This window comes from Salmo salar, chromosome 13, assembly GCF_965601325.2.
Source record: "Salmo salar chromosome 13, fSalSal1, whole genome shotgun sequence".
Taxonomy (NCBI): domain Eukaryota; kingdom Metazoa; phylum Chordata; class Actinopteri; order Salmoniformes; family Salmonidae; genus Salmo; species Salmo salar.
Window position 1 is genome coordinate 108,857,901 of NC_138303.1, and position 12,255 is coordinate 108,870,155.

A 12,255-nucleotide genomic window follows, 5' to 3' on the forward strand; every position below is an offset into this window, starting at 1 on the left:
GAATACTTTACGAATGCACAATATATAACTGCCTTAATGTTGCTGGACCCCAGGAAGAGTAGCCGCTGCCTTGGCAGGAACTAATGGGGATCCATAATAAACCCCAGGAAGAGTAGCCGCTGCCTTGGCAGGAACTAATGGGGATCCATAATAAACCCCAGGAAGAGTAGCTGCTGCCTTGGCAGGAACTAATGGGGATCCATAATAAACCCCAGGAAGAGTAGCTGCTGCCTTGGCAGGAACTAATGGGGATCCATAATAAACCCCAGGAAGAGTAGCTGCTGCCTTGGCAGGAACTAATGGGGATCCATAATAAACCCCAGGAAGAGTAGCTGCTGCCTAATGACATGTTGTGTTGCCTGGATACCACAGTCTGTCCTAATGACATGTTGTGTTGCCTGGATACCACAGTCTGTCCTAATGACATGTTGTGTTGCCTGGATACCACAGTCTGTCCTAATGACATGTTGTGTTGCCTGGATACCACAGTCTGTCCTAATGACATGTTGTGTTGCCTGGATACCACAGTCTGTCCTAATGACATGTTGTCTTGCCTGGATACCACAGTCTGTCCTAATGACATGTTGTGTTGCCTGGATACCACAGTCTGTCCTAATGACATGTTGTGTTGCCTGGATACCACAGTCTGTCCTAATGACATGTTGTCTTGCCTTGATACCACAGTCTGTCCTAATGACATGTTGTGTTGCCTGGTTACCACAGTCTGTCCTAATGACATTAATCTCCCCTGTTAAAGCCTGTGACCTCTCGGTCTGTCTGTCTGTCTCTCTCACCGCCCCCTCTCTCTCTCTCTCTTGCCCCCTATAACCCCTCTCTCTCTCTGTTGCCCCCTATAACCCCTCTCTCTCTCTCTCTCTCTCTCTCTCTCTCTCTCTCTCTCTGTTGCCCCCTATAACCCCTCTCTCTCTCTCTTGCCCCCTATAACCCCTCTCTCTCTCTGTTGCCCCCTATAACCCCTCTCTCTCTCTCTGTTGCCCCTATAACCCCTCTCTCTCTCTCTCTGTTTCCCCCTATAACTCCTCTCTCTCTCTCTGTTGCCCCCTATAACCCCTCTCTCTCTCTTGCCCCCTATAACCCCTCTCTCTCTCTCTGTTGCCCCCTATAACCCCTCTCTCTCTCTCTGTTGCCCCTATAACCCCTCTCTCTCTCTCTGTTTCCCCTATAACCCCTCTCTCTCGCTCTCTGTTGCCCCCTATAACCCCTCTCTCTCTCTCTGTTGCCCCCTATAACCCCTCTGTCTCTCTGTTGCCCCCTATAACCCCTGTCTCTCTCTCTGTTGCCCCCTATAACCCCTCTCGCTCTCTGTTGCCCCCTATAACCCCTCTCTCTCTCTGTTGCCCCCTATAACCCCTCTCTCTCTCTCTCTGTTGCCCCCTATAACCCCTCTCTCTCTCTGTTGCCCCCTATAACCCCTCTCTCTCTCTCTCTGTTGCCCCCATAACCCCTCTCTCTCTCTCTCTCTCTCTCTCTCTCTCTCTGTTGCCCCCTATAACCCCTCTCTCTCTCTCTCTCTCTGTTGCCCCCTATAACCCCTCTCTCTCTCTCTGTTGCCCCTATAACCCCTCTGTCTCTCTGTTGCCCCCTATAACCCCTGTCTCTCTCTCTGTTGCCCCCTATAACCCCTCTCGCTCTCTGTTGCCCCCTATAACCCCTCTCTCTCTCTGTTGCCCCCTATAACCCCTCTCTCTCTCTCTCTGTTGCCCCCTATAACCCCTCTCTCTCTCTGTTGCCCCCTATAACCCCTCTCTCTCTCTCTCTGTTGCCCCCATAACCCCTCTCTCTCTCTCTCTCTCTCTCTCTCTCTCTCTGTTGCCCCCTATAACCCCTCTCTCTCTCTCTCTCTCTGTTGCCCCCTATAACCCCTCTCTCTCACTCTCTGTTGCCCCTATAACCCCTCTCTCTCTCTCTGTTGCCCCCTATAACCCCTCTCTCTCTCTGTTGCCCCCTATAACCCCTCTCTCTCTCTCTCTCTCTCTCTCTCTCTCTCTCTCTGTTGCCCCCTATAACCCCTCTCTCTCTCTCTGTTTCCCCCTATAACCCCTCTCGCTCTCTGTTGCCCCCTATAACCCCTCTCTCTCTCTGTTGCCCCCTATAACCCCTCTCTCTCTCTGTTGCCCCCTATAACCCCTCTCTCTCTCTCTGTTGCCCCCTATAACCCCTCTCGCTCTCAGTTGCCCCCTATAACCCCTCTCTCTCTCTCTGTTGCCCCCTATAACCCCTCTCTCTCTCTCTCTCTCTCTGTTGCCCCCTATAACCCCTCTCTCTCTCTCTCTCTCTGTTGCCCCCATAACCCCTCTCTCTCTCTCTGTTGCCCCCTATAACCCCTCTCTCTCTCTCTGTTGCCCCCTATGACCCTTCTCTCTCTCTCTGTTGCCCCCTATAACCCCTCTCTCTCTCTCTGTGTTGCCCCCCATAACCCCTCTCTCTCTCTGTGTTGCCCCCATAACCCCTCTCTCTCTCTCTCTCTCTCTCTCTCTCTCTCTCTCTCTCTCTCTCTCTGTTGCCCCCTATAACCCCTCTCTCTCTCTCTGTTGCCCCCTATAACCCCTCTCTCTCTCTCTCTGTTGCCCCCTATAACCCCTCTCTCTCTCTCTGTTGCCCCCTATGACCCCTCTCTCTCTCTCTCTGTTGCCCCCTATAACCCCTCTCTCTCTCTCTGTTGCCCCCTATGACCCCTCTCTCTCTCTCTCTCTCTCTCTGTTGCCCCCTATAACCCCTCTCTCTCTCTGTTGCCCTCTATAACCCGTCTCTCTCTCTCTGTTGCCCCCTATAACCCCTCTCTCTCTCTGTTGCCCCCTATAACCCCTCTCTCTCTCTCTCTGTTGCCCCCTATAACCCCTCTCTCTCTCTCTCTCTGTTGCCCCCTATAACCCCTCTCTCTCTCTCGCTCTCTCTCTCTCTCTGTTGCCCCCTATAACCCCTCTCTCTCTCTCTGTTGCCCCCTATAACCCCCCTCTCTCTCTCTCTCTCTCTCTCTGTTGCCCCCTATAACCCCTCTCTCTCTCTCTGTTGCCCCCTATAACCCCCCTCTCTCTCTCTCTCTCTCTCTCTCTGCTCTGCCCCTGACAGAATCGTGTTCAGAACTGTGTGTGCTCTGTGGCCAGTGACCACTCCGTGGGTCTGCTCAGCCTGCGGGAGAGGAAGTGCATCATGCTGGCGTCTCGACACCTCTTCCCCATCCAGGTCATCAAGTGGCGCCCCTGTGGTGACTTCCTGGTGGTGGGCTGCTCTGATGGCTCAGTGTATGTATCGCAGATGGACACAGGTGAGACAGAGGCGCGCACACACACACACACACACACACACACACACACACACACACACACACACACACACACACACACACACACACACAGAGAGATGGTGCGCGCAAACACACCTAGACACGCACACACACACACACGCACACATACACACACACACACACGCACACATACACACACACACACAGAGATGGTGCGCGCAAACACACCTAGACGCGCACACACACACACACACACACACACACAGAGATGGTGCGCGCAAACACACCTAGACACGCGCACACACACACATACACATGTGCGCGCGGGCGCACACACACACACACACACACACACACACACACACACACACAGAGAGACGGTGCGCGCACACACACCTAGACACGCACGCACACACACACACACAGCTAGACATGCACACACACACAGACGCGCGCGCACACACACACACACACACACACACACACACACACACACACACACACACCCCCTAACTACCTTTGACCAGGGCCCTATGGGATAGGGTGTGTTTTGGGACGCCGTGTGGTGATTTATAGAAGTGTCCATTAGGATCTTTGAGGAGGAAGCTAGTAAGCTATTAGATTGATTCTCTTCTGCCTCTCCTCCCGACGACGACAGAGCTTGGCTAAAAAACTGCCAGGGTAGCGCTATCCTTGTGTTCTTCCTCTCACTTTACCACGCCTCTTGCTCAGCGATGATCTACACACTCCCTACTCAGATGAATAATAGATAGCCTGATGCGTTTGTTTGTCCGTGCCGTCTGTATACGAGGCAGCACGTTTAGCAGTGTAAAGCAACGCAGCACTCTGAAAAACATTAGACTGATTTTAATCGCCCACACAGCAGTGGAAATAGAGATGATTTATGAGGAGGAGTGGAGTGGAACTAGCTGGTGGAGGGGGGGAAGTAGCTGATGGAGGGGGGAACTAGCTGATGGAGGGGTGGATGTAGCTGATGGAGGGGGTGGATGTAGCTGATGGAGGGGTGGATGTAGCTGATGGAGGGGTGGAAGTAGTTGATGGAGGGGTGGAAGTAGTTGATGGAGGGGTGGATGTAGCTGATGGAGGGGGGAAGTAGCTGATGGAGGGGTGGATGTAGCTGATGGAGGGGTGGATGAAGCTGATGGAGGGGTGGATGTAGCTGATGGAGGGGTGGAAGTAGCTGATGGAGGGGTGGATGTAGCTGATGGAGGGGTGGATGTAGCTGATGGAGGGGTGGAAGTAGCTGATGGAGGGGGGAACTAGCTGATGGAGGGGTGGATGTAGCTGATGGAGGGGTGGATGTAGCTGATGGAGGGGTGGAAGTAGCTGATGGAGGGGTGGAAGTAGCTGATGGAGGGGTGGATGTAGTTGATGGAGAGGTGGATGTAGTTGATGGAGGGGTGGAAGTAGCTGATGGAGGGGTGGATGTAGTTAATGGAGGGGTGGAAGTAGCTGATAGAGGGGTGGATGTAGCTGATGGAGGGGGGAAGTAGCTGATGGAGGGGTGGATGTAGCTGATGGAGGGGGTAAGTAGCTGATGAGGGGTGGAAGTAGCTGATGGAGGGATGGATGTAGCTGATGGGGGGGTGGATGTAGCTGATGGAGGGGTGGAAGTAGCTGATGGAGGAGTGGATGTAGCTGATGGAGGGGTGGATGTAGCTGATGGAGGGGGGAAGTAGCTGATGGAGGGGTGGAAGTAGCTGATGGAGGAGTGGATGTAGCTGATGGAGGGGTGGAAGTAGCTGATGGAGGGATGGATGTAGTTGATGGAAGGGTGGAAGTAGCTGGTAGAGGGGGGAAGTAGCTGATGGAGGGGGGGAAGTAGCTGATGGAGGGGTGGATGTAGCTGATGGAGGGGTGGATGTAGCTGATGGAGGGGTGGATGTAGCTGATGGAGGGGTGGATGTAGCTGATGGAGGGGTGGAAGTAGCTGATGGAGGGGTGGATGTAGCTGATGGAGGGGTGGATGTAGCTGATGGAGGGGTGGATGTAGCTGATGGAGGGGTGGATGTAGCTGATGGAGGGGTGGATGTAGCTGATGGAGGGGTGGAAGTAGCTGATGGAGGGGTGGATGTAGCTGATGGAGGGGTGGAAGTAGCTGATGGAGGGGTGGATGTAGCTGATGGAGGGGTGGATGTAGCTGATGGAGGTGTGGATGTAGCTGATGGAGGGGTGGATGTAGCTGATGGAGGGGTGGATGTAGCTGATGGAGGGGTGGAAGTAGCTGATGGAGGGGTGGAAGTAGCTGATGGAGGGGTGGATGTAGTTGATGGAGGGGTGGATGTAGCTGATGGAGGGGTGGATGTAGCTGATGGAGGGGTGGATGTAGCTGATGGAGGGGGGAAGTAGCTGATGGAGAGGGGAAGTAGCTAATGGAGGAGGGGAAGGAGCTGATGGAGCGGGGAAGGAGCTGATGGAGGAGGGGGAAGTAGCTGATGGAGGGGGAAGTAGCTGATGGAGGGGGAAGTAGCTGATGGAGGGGTGGAAGTAGCTGATGGAGGGGTGGATGTAGTTGATGGAGGGGTGGATGTAGCTGATGGAGGGGTGGATGTAGTTGATGGAGGGGTGGATGTAGCTGATGGAGGGGGGAAGTAGCTGATGGAGAGGGGGGTGTAGCTGATGGGGTGGGGAAGTAGCTAATGGAGGAGGGGAAGGAGCTGATGGAGCGGGGAAGGAGCTGATGGAGGAGGGGGAAGTAGCTGATGGAGGGGGAAGTAGCTGATGGAGGGGGGGAAGTAGCTGATAGAGGGGGGTGTAGCTGATGGAGGAGGGTAAGTAGCTGGTGGGGGGAGTAGCTGATGGAGTTGGGGAAGTAGTTGATGGAGGGGGGGAGTAGCTAATGGAGGAGGGGAAGTAGCTGATGGAGGAGGGGAAGTAGCTGATGGGGTGGGGAAGTAACTAATGGAGGAGGGAAAGGAGCTGATGGAGGGGGGAAGTAGCTGATGGAGGGGGGAAGTAGCTGATGGAGGGGGGAAGTAGCTGATGGAGGGGGGGGACGTAGCTGATGGAGGGGGGAAGTAGCTGATGGAGAGGGGAAGTAGCTAATGGAGGAGGGGAAGGAGCTGATGGAGCGGGGAAGGAGCTGATGGAGGAGGGGGAAGTAGCTGATGGAGGGGGAAGTAGCTGATGGAGGGGGAAGTAGCTGATGGAGGGGTGGAAGTAGCTGATGGAGGGGTGGATGTAGTTGATGGAGGGGTGGATGTAGCTGATGGAGGGGTGGATGTAGTTGATGGAGGGGTGGATGTAGCTGATGGAGGGGGGAAGTAGCTGATGGAGAGGGGGGTGTAGCTGATGGGGTGGGGAAGTAGCTAATGGAGGAGGGGAAGGAGCTGATGGAGCGGGGGAAGTAGCTGATAGAGGGGGGTGTAGCTGATGGAGGAGGGTAAGTAGCTGGTGGGGGGAGTAGCTGATGGAGTTGGGGAAGTAGTTGATGGAGGGGGGAGTAGCTAATGGAGGAGGGGAAGTAGCTGATGGAGGAGGGGAAGTAGCTGATGGGGTGGGGAAGTAACTAATGGAGGAGGGAAAGGAGCTGATGGAGGGGGGAAGTAGCTGATGGAGGGGGGAAGTAGCTGATGGAGGGGGGAAGTAGCTGATGGAGGGGGGAAGTAGCTGATGGAGGGGGGGACGTAGCTGATGGAGGGGGAAGTAGCTGATGGAGGGGGGAAGTAGCTGATGGAGGGGTGGACGTAGCTGATGGAGGGGGGAAGTAGCTGATGGAGGGGGGAAGTAGCTGATGGAGGGGGGAAGTAGCTGATGGAGGGGGGAAGTAGCTGATGGAGGGGGGAAGTAGCTGATTTAGGGGGGGTGTAGCTGATTGAGGGGGGGAAGTAGCTATTTGAGGGGGGAAGTAGCTAATTGAGGGGGGGAAGTAGCTAATGAAGGGGGGGAAGTAGCTGATGGAGGGGGGAGTAGCTGATGGAGGGGGGAAGTAGCTGATGGAGGAGGGGAAGTAGCTAATGGAGGGGGGAAGTTGCTGATGGAGGGGGGAAGTAGCTAATGGAGGGGGGAAGTTGCTGATGGATGGGGTGAAGTAGCTGGTGGAGGGGGGGGAAGTAGCTGATGGAGGGGGGAAGTAGTTGATGGAGGGGTGGATGTAGCTGATGGAGGGGTGGATGTAGTTGATGGAGGGGTGGATGTAGCTGATGGAGGGGTGGATGTAGCTGATGGAGGGGGGAAGTAGCTGATGGAGAGGGGGGTGTAGCTGATGGGGTGGGGAAGCAGCTAATGGAGGAGGGGAAGGAGCTGATGGAGCGGGGAAGGAGCTGATGGAGCGGGGAAGGAGCTGATGGAGCGGGGAAGGAGCTGATGGAGCGGGGAAGGAGCTGATGGAGTTGGGGAAGTAGTTGATGGAGGGGGGAGTAGCTAATGGAGGAGGGGAAGTAGCTGATGGAGGATGGGAAGTAGCTGATGGAGGGGGAAGTAGCTGATTTAGGGGGGGTGTAGCTGATTGAGGGGGGGAAGTAGCTAATTCAGGGGGGGAAGTAGCTAATTGAGGGGGGGAAGTAGCTAATTGAGGGGGGGAAGTAGCTAATGAAGGGGGGGAAGTAGCTGATGGAGGGGGGAGTAGCTGATGGAGGGGGGAAGTAGCTGATGGAGGAGGGGAAGTAGCTAATGGAGGGGGGGGTGTAGCTAATGGAGGGGGGAGGTTGCTGATGGAGGGGGGAAGTTGCTGATGGAGGGGGGAAGTAGCTAATGGAGGGGGGAAGTTGCTGATGGATGGGGGGAAGTAGCTGATGGAGGGGGGATGTAGCTGATAGAGGGGGGTGTAGCTGATAGAGGGGGGTGTAGCTGATAGAGGGGGGTGTAGCTGATGGAGGAGGGGAAGTAGCTGGTGGGGGGAGTAGCTGATGGAGTTGGGGAAGTAGTTGATGGAGGGGGGAGTAGCTAATGGAGGAGGTTGGAAGTAGCTGGTGGACGGAGGGGGAAGTAGCTGGTGGAGGGGGGAAGTAGCTGATGGATGGGGGGAGTAGGTAATGGAGGGGGGAAGTTGCTGATGGAGGGGGAAGTAGCTGATGGAGGAGGTTGGAAGTAGCTGGTGGAGGAGGGGGAAGTAGCTGGTGGAGGAGGTTGGAAGTAGCTGGTGGAGGGAGGGAAGTAGCTGATGGATGGGGGGAAGTAGCTGGTGGAGGGGGGGAAGTAGCTGGTGGAGGGGGGAAGTAGCTGGTGGAGGGGGGAAGTAGCTGGTGGATGGGGGAAGTAGCTGGTGGATGGGGGAAGTAGCTGGTGGATGGGGGAAGTAGCTGGTGGAGGGGGGGAAGTAGCTGGTGGAGGGGGGAAGTAGCTGGTGGAGGGGGGAAGTAGAAATAGCTGAGAACGAGGGAGGAGGATGGGGGGTGAGCACTTACAAAACATCTCCCTAAATGTGGAGTCTCTCTCTGCCTGTGAGTCCATTAGCTAAGCACAGTGTGTTTGTCTGCTCTTAAAGCTGGTTATGTCTTGTTGTGCTGAGTAGGACAGAAGGATGCACAGTAGCAAGCCTCCCCTACTCACTGGTCTGGGGAGAGGAAGAAACGTGGCTGGCTGTAATTTGCTGTGTGTGAGCATGTCTCTCTCTGCGTGTGTGTGTGTGTGAGAGAGACATGCGGGGTTAGCCTAAGTAATGGTCTGAGGTTTGTCTGGAAAGCCTTGAGAGGAGCTGAAGGAGTGAAGGAAACAGACAGGAAAGCTCTCCATTTAGACACAATATATTACTGACGGACAGCTAGATTTCCTCTCCTCTGTTCAGTGTCTTTCCCATAGAGATAAATAATGTATCTTCTTTGTCTTCGTCCCCCCCCAAATATCAGCTGTAATAGGCAGAGTAAAACTCACTCTCTTAGGGAGAAGATGGAGCATCATCAAAGCTGCTTACAATGGCTACAAAATGATATAAAACATCTCTGGCACCATTATCACAACAGATACACTCATGCTGGTTTCAGATTCAAAATGCTAGAGACGGGTAGAGAGACAGGCCGGTAGAGAGACGGGCCGGGTAGAGAGACGGGCCGGGTCGAGAGACGGGCCGGGTAGAGAGACGGGCCGGGTCGAGAGACGGGCCGTTAGAGAGACGGCCCGGTAGAGAGATATAGACCTCTATAATAATACAGGTCTATATAGGGGACCTACATCATATTAATAATACAGGTCTATATAGGGGACCTTCATCATATTAATAATACAGGTCTATATAGGGGACCTACATCATATTAATAATACAGGTCTATATAGGGGACCTACATAATTAATAATACAGGTCTATATAGGGGACCTTCATCACATTAATAATACAGGTCTATATAGGGGACCTACATCATATTAATAATACAGGTCTATATAGGGGACCTACATCATATTAATAATACAGGTCTATATAGGGGACCTACATAATTAATAATACAGGTCTATATAGGGGACCTACATCATATTAATAATACAGGTCTATATAGGGGACCTACATCATATTAATAATACAGGTCTATATAGGGGACCTACATCATATTAATAATACAGGTCTATATAGGGGACCTACATCATATTAATAATACAGGTCTATATAGGGGACCTACATCATATTAATAATACAGGTCTATATAGGGGACCTACATCATATTAATAATACAGGTCTATATAGGGGACCTTCATCATATTAATAATACAGGTCTATATAGGGGACCTACATCATATTAATAATACAGGTCTATATAGGGGACCTACATAATTAATAATACAGGTCTATATAGGGGACCTTCATCACATTAATAATACAGGTCTATATAGGGGACCTACATCATATTAATAATACAGGTCTATATAGGGGACCTACATCATATTAATAATACAGGTCTATATAGGGGACCTACATAATTAATAATACAGGTCTATATAGGGGACCTACATCATATTAATAATACAGGTCTATATAGGGGACCTACATCATATTAATAATACAGGTCTATATAGGGGACCTACATCATATTAATAATACAGGTCTATATAGGGGACCTACATCATATTAATAATACAGGTCTATATAGGGGACCTTCATCACATTAATAATACAGGTCTATATAGGGGACCTACATCATATTAATAATACAGGTCTATATAGGGGACCTACATCATATTATTAATACAGGTCTATATAGGGGACCTACATCATATTAATAATACAGGTCTATATAGGGGACCTACATCATATTATTAATACAGGTCTATATAGGGGACCTACATCATATTAATAATACAGGTCTATATAGGGGACCTACATAATTAATGATACAGGTCTATATAGGGGACCTACATATTAATAATACAGGTCTATATAGGGGACCTACATTATATTAATAATACAGGTCTATATAGGGGACCTACATCATATTAATAATACTGGTCTATATAGGGGACCTTCATCATATTAATAATACAGGTCTATATAGGGGACCTACATCATATTAATAATACAGGTCTATATAGGGGACCTACATCATATTAATAATACAGGTCTATATAGGGGACCTTCATCATATTAATAATACAGGTCTATATAGGGGACCTACATCATATTAATAATACAGGTCTATATAGGGGACCTACATCATATTAATAATACTGGTCTATATAGGGGACCTTCATCATATTAATAATACAGGTCTATATAGGGGACCTACATCATATTAATAATACAGGTCTATATAGGGGACCTACATCATATTAATAATACAGGTCTATATAGGGGACCTTCATCATATTAATAATACAGGTCTATATAGGGGACCTACATCATATTAATAATACAGGTCTATATAGGGGACCTACATCATATTAATAATACAGGTCTATATAGGGGACCTACATAATTAATAATACAGGTCTATATAGGGGACCTACATCATATTAATAATACAGGTCTATATAGGGGACCTACATCATATTAATAATACAGGTCTATATAGGGGACCTTCATCATATTAATAATACAGGTCTATATAGGGGACCTACATCATATTAATAATACAGGTCTATATAGGGGACCTACATCATATTAATAATACAGGTCTATATAGGGGACCTACATCATATTAATAATACAGGTCTATATAGGGGACCTACATCATATTATTAATACAGGTCTATATAGGGGACCTACATCATATTAATAATACAGGTCTATATAGGGGACCTACATCATATTAATAATACAGGTCTATATAGGGGACCTACATCATATTAATAATACAGGTCTATATAGGGGACCTTCATCATATTAATAATACAGGTCTATATCGGGGACCTACATCATATTAATAATACAGGTCTATATAGGGGACCTACATCATATTAATAATACAGGTCTATATAGGGGACCTACATCATATTAATAATACAGGTCTATATAGGGGACCTTCATCATATTAATAATACAGGTCTATATAGGGGACCTACATCATATAATACAGGTCTATATAGGGGACCTACATCATATTAATAATACAGGTCTATATAGGGGACCTACATCATATTAATAATACAGGTCTATATAGGGGACCTACATCATATTAATAATACAGGTCTATATAGGGGACCTACATCATATTATTAATACAGGTCTATATAGGGGACCTTCATCACATTAATAATACAGGTCTATATAGGGGACCTACATCATATTAATAATACAGGTCTATATAGGGGACCTACATCATATTAATAATACAGGTCTATATAGGGGACCTACATCATATTATTAATACAGGTCTATATAGGGGACCTTCATCACATTAATAATACAGGTCTATATAGGGGACCTACATCATATTAATAATACAGGTCTATATAGGGGACCTACATCATATTAATAATACAGGTCTATATAGGGGACCTACATCATATTAATAATATAGGTCTATATAGGGGACATTCATCATATTAATAATACAGGTCTATATAGGGGACCTACATCATATTAATAATATAGGTCTATATAGGGG

General features: G+C 49.6%; 1 protein-coding gene across 1 annotated transcript in view; it reads left to right on the forward strand.

Annotated features, from left to right (window-relative positions):
- The window catches only part of LOC106568530 (WD repeat-containing protein 7), a 116,048-nt gene that overhangs the window by 25,585 nt on the left and 78,208 nt on the right, over positions 1–12,255 (forward strand). The window contains 1 exon segment of the mRNA XM_082959762.1: positions 3,091–3,286. Coding sequence (XP_082815888.1) covers positions 3,091–3,286 — 196 coding nt within the window.